This window comes from Mirounga leonina, unplaced genomic scaffold, assembly GCF_011800145.1.
Source record: "Mirounga leonina isolate KUSES-001 unplaced genomic scaffold, KU_Mleo_1.0 Mir_176, whole genome shotgun sequence".
Classification (NCBI taxonomy): Eukaryota; Metazoa; Chordata; class Mammalia; order Carnivora; family Phocidae; genus Mirounga; species Mirounga leonina.
The window spans coordinates 32,875,884-32,893,379 of NW_023270454.1; the positions used below are offsets into that span (position 1 = coordinate 32,875,884).

At 34.6% G+C, this 17,496-nt stretch overlaps 1 protein-coding gene across 9 annotated transcripts in view; it reads right to left on the reverse strand.

The window, feature by feature from the left end:
• The window catches only part of ARFIP1 (ADP ribosylation factor interacting protein 1), a 125,398-nt gene that overhangs the window by 48,998 nt on the left and 58,904 nt on the right, over positions 1-17,496 (reverse strand). For 7 of the 9 annotated variants that reach the window (XM_035022886.1, XM_035022883.1, XM_035022881.1 and 4 more), the window contains 4 exons: positions 16,071-16,179; positions 10,916-11,011; positions 8,804-8,916; positions 894-1,115 (listed from right to left, as the gene is read on the reverse strand). In XM_035022886.1, the coding sequence (XP_034878777.1) occupies positions 894-1,115; positions 8,804-8,916; positions 10,916-11,011; positions 16,071-16,179 (540 nt within the window). The remainder of the gene's footprint in view (positions 1-893; positions 1,116-8,803; positions 8,917-10,915; positions 11,012-16,070; positions 16,180-17,496) is intronic. The other 2 variants (XM_035022888.1, XM_035022884.1) reach the window with 1 other exon arrangement.

Genomic DNA, 17,496 nt, shown 5'->3' on the forward strand with positions numbered 1-17,496 from the left:
CATCTATAAAATAGGGATAACATTTCTTGCAGTATTGTTAGATAAATTACATGATACAATGGCTATAAAGCACCCAGCCCTTTACAGTGAAATTGTGGACACTCAATAACTACAGCTGTTATATTAGTCAGCTTCCCAAATATTAGATTAGTTCTTTTTGTCTATCTAGTGACTTAGTTAGAATTGAATCTAAGTATTCTTCACTATTATGAGATAGATCACCATCTCTAGCCAAACTTTCTTTTCCAAGATTCTAGATATTTTCAAATAATTTAATGCTCTAAATTATCTAAGTCTTCAAGTTAGAAAGTCTGTAGGCAAAGGATTTTGGCTCCAGGTGAGGGGGGAAAAAAAAAAAAGACATCAAAGAAGTCACTTAAGAAACCATAAGAAATCCTCAGGAATGCTTTGCTGAATATTTTAGAGATATATGCAAAAAAAATAATTTTATAATTACCCTAAAATTCTTAATTTTTAAAACTCACAATTTCTATTAATGATTTCAGTAAAAGATCTTGAATCCAGTCAAGCAAGTTACTATTTGTTCAAGACAAATAGTAGAGAATAGGTAAGAGATTTTCAATAGGTACCTGAATTTGCTTTTTGCTTTCTACCCAAGCTCACATACACATAGCTATGATTTTTTCTAGACTCAGGCAGGCTGAGTACTTTCCTTTTCCTTTCCTCTAACCAAGCTCCCTTCCCCTGAAACCTCTAGCTGACATCTCCAGTCATTTGGGCCTTCTTAAAAATTACATGAAATATTTTAAAAGAACACCAATTCCAAATTTATTAAGAATTAAGCAAATCAGAAATGCAACAAATTACATCTTACAATAATATTGCCATTCTCCTCCTCCACACTCTCCAATAGCTATTTAAAATAATCTTACATGTAGTTCTAGTGACTTCAAACTCAGGTCAGCAAATGCATCTCCAAGTTGCCTTTGGGTGTGCACCATCTGGAAAAGCTGGGTTGACAATGTCTGAGCCAGTCGTAAAATATTTTCATATTTTTTCTTGTTATCTCTTAATATATCAATCTGAGCTTCAAGTTCAAGGTCCACAGTTCTCGATCCACGGCCTAGCTTCTCAGAGATAATTTGCCGAGTGCACTAAAAGTGGAAAGATGCACTTTGTTTAGGAAGAAAAAAAAGAACAAAAGAGAAAGGAATAATATAGCAATCCGAAGTACAAATACTACAGCATCTGACATATACCATTTTGGGCTTCAAACAAGCTATCCTTAAAAAACTGAAAATGGTCAGCCCACTTAGAGAAGTTCATCAAGATTCAAAATAAACTTACCAAACATATCTAATAGCTATTACTAATCAGAGGAAGTTTTAAGACTTAGAGAGCTAATTTATGTACTACCAGATGAGCTCCCTCACAGAATCATATTTCAGACTTAGCATACTTAGGTAGATTATTTACAACAACTGAGATACTTGGCATTGATTTAAGAATGTGAGTGGGCTGTTAATATAGGAATAATAAGCATATCAAAATTCTATTTTCCTGTTGTTTTCAAATGCTTTTTTTCCTTCTATCTTCCTCTTAAACAGCTGTGTGTATGTGTGTGAGCAGGAGGAATGAAGGGAAGAAAGGAAGGAGAAAGAGGTAAGACAAGGACATGGGAAGGGTGGGGAGAGAGGAAGGGGAAGAAAGGAAGAGAGAGAGAGAGGAAGGGAAGGAGGAAAGAGAAAGAGGTAGAGATGAGAGATTCCTGAATTCTTTTACTTCTGTCCAGAAAGAATAGTATTAAATTATGTTATTCTGTCCTGCCCCAGAAATAATGATACAGGAAATTTTTTTTAGCAACAAAAAATTGTAAGCAACTTCACTACTCAATAATATATTTTGAGAGTAACTATATAGGGCATTAATATACTCTTCATCATTTAAAGTTAACAAAAATATTCTAAAAAAGGAATAAATATTGCAATTTTTTAAATTTGCAAATTTGCTCTTTTATCTTGTCTTTCACAGTTTTGGTTACAGAATTGATATCTATTCCAACAATTAAAATAATGAATGAAATAAAAGGTGAATTTCCTCTTCCTTCCTTTAATATAAACCACTAAATGATAGAAAACTACTACTATTAACAGTTTGATGCATAGTCTAGACTCTTCCTTAAACCTCTATACTCACATATATAATATTTTTCAAGTAAAAATGAGACTGTGCTATGCTATATATAACATCCTTATACATAACATCCTATATTTCCTATGACCAAATATCTTGAGATTTTTCCTTGTCAATACATATAAATCTATATTTATCCATCTAATTAGTATATTATATACTACTCATGTTTTTCTATTTAAAACTGAAATGAATTCCCTATATATTCTCTATTCTCATCAATTAAGGATCCTTGTTAATAAACATTTAAAAATAAAGGAGTTCTTTTTTTTAAAAGGCAGAGAAATTAACTATATAAAAAATGATAGGAAAGGTGAGAGGCTAAACTCACAGAAGAGAGATAAAACTATTTCTATGGGAAAACATATGAACACATACACTCTTAGAAGATGAAAATCACTTCAAGAGAAAAGCTTAACCGAAGACTGTCATTTTAACGAGGGAAACATCAGCAAAAACAATACCTGAAATGGTAACAAGATAAAGGAGATATACCACTTTTCATCCACACCAGGATTTTCCCTATGCAATATTATCAGAGATTTATTCCATTTGAAAGCCAAAGCATATGGTACCTTCCATAGCAACCCAGATAAAATAGTCTGTTGAAAGTCAAGAAGCTAGAATTCACTGAAGAAGCTTGGCAGACTGGGCAAAATGAAAGAAATGCCTACTGTTGTCTAAGTGGCCATTTTTTCCCAGAAATAATGGTTACAAGCAGACAGCGGGGTCAGAGGTTTAATGAGGAAATGTTTTTTGTTTCCAGGAAGCCAAGGCACTAAGAAGCATAAGGCAATATTGATTATGAAGCATGTTAAAATCTGGACACTAGAAACAAGTTTTGAAACAAACCTTTCCCACCTTGTATTCCAATATAGATAATGTACACTCTTAAGGACAATCTAAGTAATCTGAAAGTGAGAGAACTCCAGATAGCCTACTTTGCTGAAAATGCAGATGACTTACAATGAGCTGACAGTCCTATTCAGTATTCCATACTTATAAATTAAGACTCCATTTTGAAGATAAGACAAATGGAGCAAGGTTAAAGCGGAAGTAAACTACTGCTCTATGGAGATCTCCTACTTGGGGGGATGGTGGATATAATAAAGTGATAAACACTGTATAAAAAAATACTATGAATCACCATCATACAGGTCATGAATTTATAAGATAGTCACTGTGTACTCTCAGTATTTAAACAGCACCAAGAACTTTTTCTGTAAATACCAAAAAGTGAATAAAAACACTTAAGTACAAGGAAAAGAATAATTTCATGGCAAAAGCTGATAGATACTATAGAGTTATTAAGGGTGAAGGATAGGAAAGAAGGGAGCATAAAAGAAAATACCAGAAACTGACAAGGGGAATAGGTCAATCAGTAGATGAATAAGATAATATAAGAAAAACAGGGATGAAAGTTTAAAAGATATTGGCTTATAGGCAACAAAGATTAATTTGATAAGGTGTGAATACTGATGACAAATTTGTAAACACTCAAAGAAAGTATTTAATGCTTGGGAAACATGCCAAATAGCTCTGAATGCTGAAACCGAGATCATTCTTAAATAAAATAATAATAGTAAGATGGACTTCTAAAAGTACTCTATTCTTTTTTTCTTTTTTTGTAAGATTTATTTTTTTATTTTTAAGTAATCCCTACACCCAACGTGGGGTTCAAATTTACAACCCAGAGATCAAGAGTTGCATGTTCCACTGACTGAGCCAGCCAGGTGCCCCTACTCTATTCTTTATAAAAAAAATTTTAAGGGGCGCCTGGGTGGCTCAGTCGGTTAAGCGTCTGTCTTCTGCTCAGGTCATGATCCCAAGGTCCTGGGATGGAGCCCCGCATCAGGCTCCCTACTCAGTGGAGAACCTGCTTCTCCCTCTCCCTCTTCTGCTCCCCCTGCTTGTGCTCTTTGTCTGTCTCTCCTCTGTCAAATTTAAAAAAATAAAATCTTAAAAAAAATTTTTTTTAATTTATTTTATTTTTTGGGGTGAGAATTCCTGCAGATAAGAATAAATAAGAGGGGCGCCTGGGTGGCTCAGTCATTAAGCGTCTGCCTTCGGCTCAGGTCATGATCCCAGGGTCCTGGGATCGAGCTCCGCATCGGGCTCCCTGCTCGGCAGGAGGCCTGCTTCTCCCTCTCCCACTCCCCCTGCTTGTGTTCCCTCTCTCGCTGTGTCTCTCTCTGTCAAATAAATAAATAAAATCTTAAAAAAAAAAAAAAAAGAATAAATAAGAAAATAAATAAATTTTGGATTCAAAATTTATGAATAAAATCAGGCAGATTAAAATAATATTTAAGAATACTTATTTATATATCAGAGCCTAAACTTAAAATTGTTCCCATTATATATTTGGTTTAAATCACCAGCCTGTTTTTTTTTTTTTAAGCAAATACTTTATTATGGCTTTACCAGCCTGTTTTTAGAGCCAAAATTAACAACCAATAAAGAAGTGCTAAATAGTCTCTGTGAGGAAAAGCCTTTAAGTGACTGATGTATTACAAATAGCTCAAGCCACAAATCCACTTGGTACCTCTGAATCTTAACAGGGACAAGACAGTAGAATTTAAAGAACAGTTAAGTGGATGAAAACCCTAGCTGTTCAAGTCAGAGCATTGGCCATACCACTCTCTGTATTTGTGAATTGTTGTGGGTGTAGCGGTTTGTAAGTCAGGAATTGTTTATACTTTTATACAGACACATTATCTCTTCTCAAGAGTAATACAGAAGTGAATTTTTTTTTTAAGATTTTATTTATTTGCGAGAGAGAGAATGAGAGACAGAGAGCATGAGAGGGAGGAGGGTCAGAGGGAGAAGCAGACTCCCTGCTGAGCAGGGAGCCTGATGTGGGACTTGATCCCGGGACTCCAGGATCATGACCTGAGCCGAAGGTAGTCGCTTAACCAACTGAGCCACCCAGGCGCCCACAGAAGTGAATTTATTCTTTCAGTTAATACTTCTAAAATATGATCTGAAATTATCTACAAAAGTACAGGTTTTTTTAAGATGAGAAAAGTGCCTGAAACATGCTCATCAATCTTCCCAAAAATTATTTAGTATTTGTTAGAGAACAGAAAGAGAAGAGAGATTAAAGTCCAAAAACCATGCAGGAGCTGAAGTCCAAGAAAAAGATCAAAGTTGTAGCTAGAATCAAAAGTTGCTCAACAGTAAAATGGATAATAAGTACAGACCTAAATCAACCAAATCAAAATCTATACTTGAAGGATTATCCAAATGACAATGAGTGTCCTATATAGCTCATAATTTGGAATGAAAAGGTAAAAAAGCCATAAGAACAGAGTCAAGGAGATCCAATAAAGTCATTACACTCTGAGCTTGTTTAGGTGGAGAAACATATGCCAACCCAGACACACTGGCTACAAACTCCATTAAAATCATGTAAGTTAGAACATTCTTTTTCTCTTCTATTTATTTTTTTAAAGTATAAATACAGTTAAAAATTTCTTTTAAGGATTTATTTGAGAGAGAGAAAGAAGGAGAGAGACCACACGCAAGAGGGAGGAGGGGCAGAGGGAGAGAGAGAGAATCCTCAAGCAGACTCCCCACTAAGTGGGAAGCCCAATGTGAGGCTTAATCCCAGGACCCCAAGATCATACCTTGAATCAAAATCAAGAGCAGGCCCCTGAGCCACCCACGCATGCCTAATTTTTTTAAAGTAAGCTCTAGGTCCAACACAGGGCCTGAACTTACAACCCCAAGATCAATAGTTGCAAGCTCTACTGACTGAGCCAGCCAGGCGCTCCTCTCTTCTGATTTAGGCTGTAACATCCCAATTAAGCTCTGACAAAAAAAATTTTCAGTTAAAAATAATCATTCTGAGGAGAATGATAACTCCTTCATGTAGAATTATGCCATCTGGGGGGCACCTGGGTGGCTCAGATGGTTGAGCGTCTGCCTTCGGCTCGGGTCATGATCCTGGGGGTCCTGGGATCGAGCCCCGCATCGGGCTCCCTGCTCAGCGGGGGGCCTGCTTCTCCCCTTCCCTCTGCTTCTCCCCCTGCTCATATTCTCTCTCTCTCTGTATCTCTGTATCTCGAATGAATAAATTAAAAAAAAAAATTAAAAAAAAAAAAGAATTATGCCATCTGTGCAACATTTTAAAGGCTGGTCAATTTCATTAACATAAACTTTAAAAAGGCTGAATGTGGTATGTTAATATAAGAGATAAATATGGAATCTTAACAATGATTCAACTCAGATTATCGTAGAGGTAAAAGACAAAAAATGGGGAACAGATAATAAGTATATAGGAAAAAAAGAGGGAACAAGGGAAACTTGAACTAAAGGACACAAGACAAGAAGGCTCAAATGAACAAAATCTTAAATTTTATAATTTGTAATTACTAAGACTTGATTCAGAAATAAGGCCTGTATTTTTTTAAGGTGGTAATTATTTTTATTAATTATTTATTTTTTAAAAAGATTTTATTTGAGAGAGAGAGAGAAAGAAAATGAGTGGGGGGGGGCAGAAGGGGAGGGAGAAGCAGACTCCCTGACGTGGGGCTCAATCCATAACCCTGACCTGAGCCGAAGGCAGACACTTAACTGACTGAGCCACCCAGGTGTCCTTTATTTTTGTTTTAAAGTAATCTCTACAGCCAACGTGGGGCTCCAACTCACAACCCCAAGATCAAGAGTCACATGCTCTACCAACTGAGCCAGAGAAGCACCACTAAGGCCTGTTATTCTTTAGGTTTCAATGTGTGATCACAGAATGTTACTAGTTAGAGGCAAATTTCATGAATAAATGAACAAAGGAATGGTTGAATAAATAAATTTAATAAATTAATGAATGAAACTCAGTTTGGTATGAAAGACAAATAAGTGAAATGAAAGGGAGCAAAAAGAGGAATTCCAAGCAGTAGGCAAATATAGTCGCATGAAGTTATAAGTAAGTTATAGACGTGTGAGAAAGCATAGTTTGTTTCGGAAATCTCTGGATAATTTGGTATGGATCACTGGATCCACTGGTGGGAGAGAGGAACAGGGGATAATGTTGGCAAGGTAGATGGGTCAGATCCACACCATTCTAAAGACAATGGGGATCAACTGAACAATTTCAAGTAAGAGTGAACCATATTAGGCAGCGTAGAATATGCAGTCTAAGAGATTTTGTCAAGAAGCTAATTCAGTAACATGAGAGTAACAAAGAATATGGACTATGGCTGGGAAAGCTGGAATGGAGAAAAAGGGATAAAGTCAAACAATATTAAGGAGGCAGAGTCCATTTAATGATAAGAGGTATGTGGCATCAATGAGAAGATGAAGTAGAAATCTGGATAGCTGGGTGAACTGTTGTGATACGAGGGAATACAAAGGGAGAAACAATACATGGAATGAGACCCCACATCCTTGATAACAAAAGGAGCAATAGTTAAATACAATGTCCTGAATGAGAACAGTTGACGCTGGCATTAGTTTTTGACGACTACCATTGGCATTTATCAGGGCTACACTGGCATGAGGAAAATAATTTTTGGAAAGATTCATGAACATGTTTCAGGGGCACTTTTATCATCTTAAAAAAACCTGTTCTTTTGTAGATGATTTCTGAAAGTATTCTGAAAGTATTGCCTGAAAGAATAAATTCACTTCTGTATTACTCTTGAGAAGACACATAAGAGACATGTCCTCTGTATAAAAATATAGACAATTCCTGACTTACAAACCACGACCTCCACAAACAATTCACAAATATAGAGAGTGTTATGGCCAATGCTCTGACTTGAGTAACTAGGGTTTTCATCTACTCAACTGTTCTTTAAACTATTTTTTTTTAAAGATTATTTATTTATTTGAAAGAGAGAAAGAGAGCATGAGCTTGAGCAGGGGGAGGGGCAGAGGGAAAAGGAGAGAGCGAATCTCAAGCAGGCTGCGCACTGAGTGCAGAGCCCGATGTGGGGCTTGATCTTACCACCCCAATATCAGGACCTGAGCTGAAATCAAAAGTCGGCCACTTAACTGACTGAGCCACCCTGGTGCCCCTAACTATTCTTTAAATTCTACTGTTTGGTCCCTGTTGGGATTCAAAGGTACTATGGATTTGTGGTTTGAGCTATTTGTAATACATCAAATATACTATAGATTAAATAATTTGCTTATTTGTTTTACAGAGACCATACAAAAAAAGAGCCACCAATTACTCTGAGGCAATGCAACTAACAACAATACATTTTTGAAGTCCAACTCATCTGCAATGTGGTGCTGTCTATACAGTTAATGCTTAATTATTACAATAAGATCAGAGAATTCCAACTCTGAAAAATGACTATACCTCTTTGACATTCAGTTACTATAAGGTATCAAAAAGAGGAGGTAGGGATAGATATGTCTATAGCAGTTTTACAGCCAAACATATTCCAAGGTAATATATTTCTTCTTCAATTATGTACTATTAATTAATAAGCATTTCAATAGCTTTTTTACTCTTTTGCTACTGACTTTTTAGACTACATTTATGCAAAGACCAATAAAACAAAGCACTTCATTTTCTAATTGTATTTTTATAGAGGCATTATTCTTTCCTATATATTCATATAATTGCAAATAATAATTTGAATAACATACAAATGAAAATTCTTAGAGCCAGTTAGGGTGGAAACATTAAAAAAATACAAACCTTGTAGGTGTTTAGACTCCATTTTCTAACAAGCTCTAACTTTTCCATTGCAGGATTTTTTATTTCATCTGCTAGAATAACTGGTCCACTTTTGGTCTGTGTTCTCTGGCCACCTGCATGATCGTTAACAGAAGATAAAACACAAACTAGATAAAGACAAGTAGGAGAAAAAAACCCCCAAACCATTGATGCTATTCAAATTAAACTACTTATGTATTTAAAAATAAAACGGTTTCCACAAAGTAAAGAACTAGAACTTTCTGGAATAATTGAGGACAATTTCCAAACACTTAAAAAATATTTCTGCCAATTAAACACAAATGCTTTGTGGTTTGTCTATCGTCTTAAAAAAAAAAATGCTGCAACCAGCCTTCTTTTCTAAATAAGCTCTTTACTTCTAGAAAACAAAATTCCCACAATTAATCTTATAACCTAATGACCCTAAAAAAAACTGTGTCAGTAAAAATCTGGAAAGGCTATGTACTCTTCACAGTGATCTCCTTTCATCATACAATGTAGAACAGAGTAACAACAGAGGTTACTATAATTTTGGAGGATTTAAAAATATAATTCAAATTTCAGATAGTCATTAAAAATATCTTACCACCAGTATGAAAGGCTAGGCTAAAACAAGACCTACATTGTACCTCCTTTTTTTCTCAAGAGACCACCCACCCTCCTGCAAAAAGCTATAATTAATAAAGGCAGTATAAAGCCCTGACAATGTATTGCTCCAAATATTAAGAAATTATGACATAAAAGCAACTCTACCAGTATAGAGTTTCTATAGTAAAATATTTTTTATAGAAAAAAATAGTTAAATGCTTATGATACTAATGACTTAGAGTAAAAACTTCATAATAATTTAAAAAGAACAATGAAATAAGGAGAAGAGAAAAAGTTCTAAAAAATGGTTTTTAAAGTCAGAGCAAAAATTTCTTTTCTCACTTACTCCTACAGTCAGACCAGCCTTTGCCACAACTTTACCATAACCTAAGATCAAGAACAGTATATAAAATCAAATACATTTAAGATTTACAAAATTCTCATAGAAACAAAATACAGAACGTTAACATTTCATATGTTAAAAGAAATATGTAGTTCAACTTTTTCCTGTTTTTAGAGTCCAGCAATATTAAAGTATAGAGCAAATTCAATGCAAAGAAATGCATTTTCCCCAAGTACTTTTCATTGGGCATAACTGGTAAATTACATATCATTTTGTTGCAATCTGCAAGCTGTGGTTCAAAATAGGAAGATACAACATTTTCCACTTGACCCATTCCAAATAATGAACAACCCAGTTGTTGAAGGATCCTTTTTTGTTTAACCGAAAACAGAGAGCAGAGCTGCAAAGCTGAGAGGATCAAATAAGTAAATCTACATTTTTCCAGAGTTAAGAAAGCATGATTTAAAATGAATCCACTTTGGGGCGCCTGGGTAGCTTAGTCGTTAAGCGTCTGCTTTCAGCTCAGGTCATGATCCCAGGGTCCTGGGATCAAGCCCCGCATCGGGCTCCCTGCTCCGCAGGAACCCTGCTTCTCTCTCTCCCACTCCCTCTGCTGTGTTCCCTCTCTCGCTGTGTCTCTCTCTGTCAAATAAATAAATAGAATCTTAAAAATAAAATAAAATGAATCCAATTTTACAATGTTTTTTAATCTTTTTTTTTTTTTTTTTAAAGATTTTATTTATTTTTTAGAGAGCGAGCGAGCGAGAAACAGCATGAGAGGAGAGAGGGTCAGAGGGAGAAGCAGGCTCCCCGCCAAGCCGGGAGCCCGACGTGGGACTCGATCCCAGGACCCTGGGATCATGACCTGAGCCGAAGGCAGACGCTTAACCATCTGAGCCACCCAGGTGCCCCAATGTTTTTTAATCTTAAAGTGAATTAAATTTCAGGTTTAAGATATATAGTTAATAACACTGAAAAGCCAGAAAAATAGGTATGCCTAGAAAGATTATTTCCGTTATTGTTAAAAAAGAAAGCAGCAGCCACCAAAAAAAGCCAGAATTACACACACCTAAGAATATAAAGCAAGGGATTATGAAACTGAGTGAATTAGTTTAGTTTCAGAAGTAGCAAGGAGGGCTTTATCCAATCAGTGCAGTGAATACCTGCAGGAACAATTAAATCACTTCCTTGCTGAGCCAGTGGACTAGCTGCAACCCTGCTAGGAGACATAACAGATGGCAATGGTGGTGCTTGGGAACCTGGAAAGGGTAGACATTTAACTGTGAAAATCCTTTTCCTCCTCTACATACTGCACATTTTGAGTATTGGTTTACTGACATTGCTCTTAAAATATTAAAAAGCTAGGATTAAAAACTGGAATTAATATATTTGCTTTCTTGCAGGAATGGACTAAAAATAAATGGATGTGATCAGGGCGAGTTCTTGTATAAACTTTTCATGGAACTGTTGAAACCAAACAAAACACATATAAGACAAAACTTGGCAAGATCACGTCTAAACAGGACTTTACCTGGACTCTGCTATTTCCAAATCAATTAACAGAATATGATTAAAGTTCCATAGCTGAACGATTTAAAGCTTAAGTAAATATTTATAATGTGCTACTTCTACATTCAAAGGAAACGTCTTTAAATAAACAAAGGTATGTAATAATGTCCCAAAATTAGAATTCACAAAATGTGTACGAGTCACAGCGTTCACAAGAATTGTAGTCCAAAATTTCACATCATAAATCCAATAGCACGCAGTGTAGATCACTGCTACTCACAGTATGGATGCAAGGGACCTACATCAGGGATTTCACCTGAGAGCTCATTAAAAATCCAAACACTCAGGCCCTGTCCTAGACCTACTGAACTAGAATCTGCATTTTCACAAGATCCTTAGCTGATTTGTATGTATTCTCAAGTTTGAGAAGTACTGATGTAAAGTGCTATTCTAACTAATCACAAGAATGGAGCTTTTAAAACATAGCTGGGATACTCCACAAGATGATCTACTGATCATCAGTGGAAATCTGTAGGTTTGGTTTTTTTTTTCAGTTTTACCTTTTTTATTCAATTATTTTTATTTGTTAAACAAAAAAATCTGTATATATTTCAGGTGTACAGTGTGATGTTTTGATATATGTTTACATTGTGAAATGATTACCACAAACTAATATATCCATCACTTGTTTTGGTTACATTTCCGTGGTTAATTGAGATCTATTCTATTAGCAAATTTCAAGTATACAAGACAGTATTATTAACTATAGTGACCATGCTGTACATTAGGCATTTGTGGTTTTTTAAAAGCCTCAAATTATTCTCAAATTCAACTGGAAGTTTGAGAATCATAGGAAAAAAACAATTTTTGAATGAAACACAACTGATTTTAAATTCTTAACTCTGCATTTGAAATTCTGGCTCTATTTGCCACACAGTAGCAGGAATGTCCTAGCAAATTAATTAATATCTCTGAGCCTTAGTTATCTACAAAATGAGAAAACTGACTATCCAACATTGTTCTAATGTCTGGCATTAAACCAAATAAAACCATGTAACTTCAACTGCTTTTTTTATTTTAAATACTGAAGTCTGTACATCTTTAAGGGAATAATTAAAAGTTGAAAAACTTAATATCCTTCCACATTCAGCTGAGAATATTTTCAAGTCTGTAAGGTACTTTTATTTCAACTACACTCTCCCAGTTCCCTAGAAATCATATAATGAAACAAATTTATAATTAAAATGTTCTAATAGAACAGAAATCAAGATCAAATTTCTTTACTTAGAGTTAGTAAAAATTGATTATATCCCAGATATACTAAGTTCTGTTGGAGAAATAGTCACTAGTTTTAATAATATGAAAACCAATTTTAATTTGAACTAGATCTAACATTAAAATCCAAACACACAATAGACCTAAATAGACTGGCACTACCTTTCAAAGTAAATCTGATAAACTATAAAATTTAAAATTAGAAGGGATGACAGAAATCAACTAAGTCTGACATTAAACTATAGGAGAAATAAACCCCAGAGGAGTTAAACAGCTTATCAGAGACTCAGATGCTCTGAATTCACACCCTAAAATCTCCATGATTAAATTCAATACAGAAAACACCAATCCATAAATTACTTAGTGAGTTGGAAGGCATTTTAATAGGTTATCCAATCCAATCACCATTTTAAACAAAGACTATCTCTACTATCCAAGGCACAAGGGTTTCTGTTATATAAGCAAATGTTAAAAATAAAAATGACTACTGTAATTCTACTTCTTGATGATCCCAGGAACAGAGCTCTGTTGTTCTGGTTATTACTGTTTATTAATCTTTCATAAGAAATAATCCCATGACACAGGAGATGTGTATAATATATGTAACAAATGATTTGGAACCTTCCAAACTAAAATAGCAAAAGACATGGTTGCCCTGGTAACTGGGTACTGCAGCCTTTTCCTTTTCCTTTCATGGGTTATTATCACTTCTCTGTATCTTCAACCCTTTAAATCACTAATTTAGACTAAATTCAATACTAAAATCATTCACTAATATCCAATAAAAAATAATTCTTAAAAATCTAAAATCTTGCTTATTGACTAAATTTTGAGGAATTAGCTCCATTTCACCTCAATAACAGGAATCTAGGAATATGAATATATGTAGGTAATGATCAACACCCCACTAAAACAAAACTCAGGTATCAAGTGTACTTCACTCTAATGAGCTTTGATTTATTCATGATTCCCACTATTACTAATTCTGCAATGTATTTGTTAGGTAGATTTCAATATTTGCTGTTGGTAGGCTAAAGTTAAGTATAAGTTTGGGCGCCTGGGTGGCTCAGTCGTTAAGCGTCTGCCTTCAGCTCAGGTCACGATCCCAGGGTCCTGGGATCGAGCCCCGCATCAGGCTCCCTGCTCCGTGGGGAGCCTGCTTCTCCCTCTCCCACTCCCCCTGCTTGTGTTCCCTCTCTCGCTGTGTCTCTCTCTGTCAAATAAATAAATAAAATCTTAAAAAAAAAAAAGTTAAGTATAAGTTCTCCTAAATTTGCTCTAGAGATGGAAAAGTAAATGGTTAATACTTTTCTTGAAGCAACTGTTCAAGTAATAAAGTCATTATTAAGTTATTATTCAGTCATTTTTCCAGAGAGCTAAAAGAGCCCCAAGTCCTTTCACATTTTTTTCATAAGACCAATTTCATACATTTTAATAGTGTTGCTTTTTCTCATGTTCATTCCAATTTATCTGTAAACACTTTTAAACAAAGACACTTAAAACAACTACAACTTTCTGAAAAAACAAAACAAAAAAACAAAAGCTTTCTAATAAATGCTTAACTAATCTGCATATGGCAGAATGATTCTTTTTAATATACTGATCAACAATGTAACTTATGTTAAAAAAATTATATAAAGACAATTCAAAGAGACATAAATTACTGCCATTATCATGAAACATATTTTTTATTCCACTTTGAAGGACTAGGATATATCAATAAGCAAGTGAAACTTGTCAGCATTTCCATGCTTACACACAACAGTTTATAATGGTCAGTTGATTTCAATCATTGTATATACTACTATTCTACTTAAGGGGAAAAAGATTAAACCAAATATCAGTTAAATAATTTTACTGAGAATACTTAAAACATCTTACTAGTAAAAGCATTTTTATATTTCCTATTGACATTTAAATTTGGAAATTGGTGACTGGTCCAAAAATGGTGTCACATTATGCAAGCCTTTTATCCTTTAAGCACTCATAATTTTAGGCAGTCAACCCTTTCAAAATCAAAGTTATCCCCTCGATAAGATATGCTAGCCAGAATGCTACATAATGACTACTGAGATACTGACACGTATGTTACCTTTCTATGGTTTTATTTTTCTGAACCTAAGGATAAAAAGGGGGAAAAATGATGTCACTAGATAGCCCATTCATTTTATAGCCTAGAGCAGAGGCTGTTATTCTAGATTATCCTAAATGCTTATTTGCAGGACCCATTTAGGAAAGAATATATTTCAAAATATAAGTTGTTTCTGAATCAAGTATTGGCTATTAGTATAATAAAAATACAGAATACTATTATCTACAAGAGGGCTAAGGATTGCAAAGGCACAGAGATTTTTCTTCATTTTATGAAATTATAATGAAGTTTTAAAATATACTTCATTGAACATCAAATATAACTACTATTTTAACTATAGCTAAAGAAAGAAAACAATTTATTTTTTATATCCAAATGTTTACATGGTTTTACTTTCACTCACATGAAAATTTTAAAAAACCTGAAAAAGGTTATTATATGCAAAGTATTAAAAGGATGCAACTTTTCCCTTATATTAAAAATAGACTTATATATGAAATGTGTGCAGAAAAGAGTTAACATAGCAAGTCTGTTTATCCTTAAAGAGTCCAGCTTACATAATTGGCCTTTGGTTGGCATCTGGAAACTTATATTTTGGGCCTCCGTTCCTAGAATGGTAAAACTGGTTCACTATGCCTAAACTGTTTATACAAACAATGTGGTTTAGGCTAAACGCCTGCTTTCCTTCTGGGAGTCTGGAATGTTGGTACCTGCCAGGCAGAGGGTGCCTATACAAGCAATCTCCAATAAAGGCCCTGGGCACTGAGGCTCTAAAGAGCTTCCTTGGTTCGCAATAGTTCATACATGTTGTCACAGTCTGCTGGGGGAATTAAACATAATTAATGACTGCTGTCTAATGTCCTGTGGGAGAAGACCCTTGTAAGTTATGCCTACTTTTGCCAGACTGCCTCAGGCATCCTTTGCCCTTGCTAATTGTGTTTGGTATACTTTCTCTGTAATAATCATCGTCATGAGTATGACTATATACTGAGTTCTGTGAGTACTCTCAGCAAATTACTGAATCTGAGGGTGGTATTGGGAGACCTCTTACATGGAATGTATAATAGGAAAAACAAAAGTTACTTTTCTAATTGTTTTGAAATAGGAAATATGTATTTATATAAAATAATACTTATAAATTTTGTGGTTAAAAGCTAAAATAATTTAAATCTGCATTTTTTATATAATTTTTCAGTTTTTACTTTAATATTTTAAAACCAATTCTTTAATAATCAGTGAAATTATGCATATTGATCTATTTATATAAAGACTACTAAAACAATTCCTAAATTATTTAAATTGAAGAGAAAAAATTATGCTTATAAAATCAGTGTTTTATCACAGAATCAAAGGACTTTATTATGCTTTATTAATAAAGATAACTTTTGATGCATTTCTCCCATCCGCCACCCAGCCATCTTTAAAAATATGTAGGCTCTTACCTTGAAATGCTCCTGCTTCAATAACCCCCTCTTTGGTATTGTCAAAGCCATGAGATGTAATTTGGGTTTCTGAGAGACCAAGTCCAGCTGGTAATGAACGCTTCAAATCCTTGGCAACATTTGAATAAAAGAGAAAATCTTCATAAAAAATCTCACACCACATGGCAGTTCAGCATAATGGTGTCCTTTTACTCACATCCTAAACTATCTTTTTCTCTACTATGTAGAGAATGCTGTTGTGTCATTCGATAATGATGTATAACCAGCAGCAAACTCAGCAAGATTTGCTATTAAGAGGTATGGTGTATGTCAAATACAGAATACTTCCATTATTCTAGAACTAAGCAGCAGGCGGATACTAAAATTCAATTTTCAAATTCCTAAGCTACTGATACATCAGAAAAATCATTTTAAAGAACAGAATTAAGAGGACTAAAAAGTCTATTATGTAAAAACTGATGTCTAATACAATCATGATGAGCCTAGCTAATAGTATAAACGAATCATTCACTTGCAATACTAATATTCTTTTGGTTTCAAGGTTAGCTAGGTAAGCAAAGCTTCTTGGATTTCCATCAGGCTGAGGTAAAGGAAATTTTCTGCTATTTAAATTTATGTTAAACACTGATAGTAGTCAACCCAACTGCAGATTAGCTTCTAATTGGAACTTAGCTGTAATAAATATAATATTCCACATTCCGTCTTATAGTTTAAAAAAAAAGAAAGAAAGCTAAGAGACACAGATTTCCGAAAGTCCTTTCTTTTCTCTGGCTTGGATATGAGGAATTACCCAATTTTATAATCAGAGTCTATGAATGGATTCCATTGGTTTCACACAATAATGACAAAGGATGCACTAAAACAAAAACATGTCTTTGAAATCCTTTCTTAATATGGTACCACATCACATATAATGTACAGTTACAATTTGAAAACTCAGGACTAACATTTTAAATTTTCTAATTGGCAAAGTTTAAAATTTTTTTAAAAGATTTTAGAAAAAGAGAAAAGGGGGGGGGCAAAGGGAGAAGGAGAAAGAGAATCTTAAGCAGACTCTGCGTGGAGCCTGACACAGGGCCTGATCTCACAACCCTGAGATCATGACCTGAGCTGAAAACAGGAGTTGGACACTTAACTGACTGAGCCACCCAGGCTCCCTAGCAGAGTCTACATTTAACAGATACATAACTGGCAAATGTTGAGACGGGTTTTTCCTGAGAAGCTCATTAATTTTGCTTAGGCAATTATTCGATTGGTATGGTGGACCCTAATGAATTAGTAACTAATGAAGTCAATTCTCATCAAACAGCATTTGACTTATCAAATTTATCGTTTATCAAACAGTATTTGACACAGGTAATTGTTCCCTCCTTGTACTTTCAACCCCCCCCAGCTAACTTCAGACACTCTTGACTTTCCTCTTACA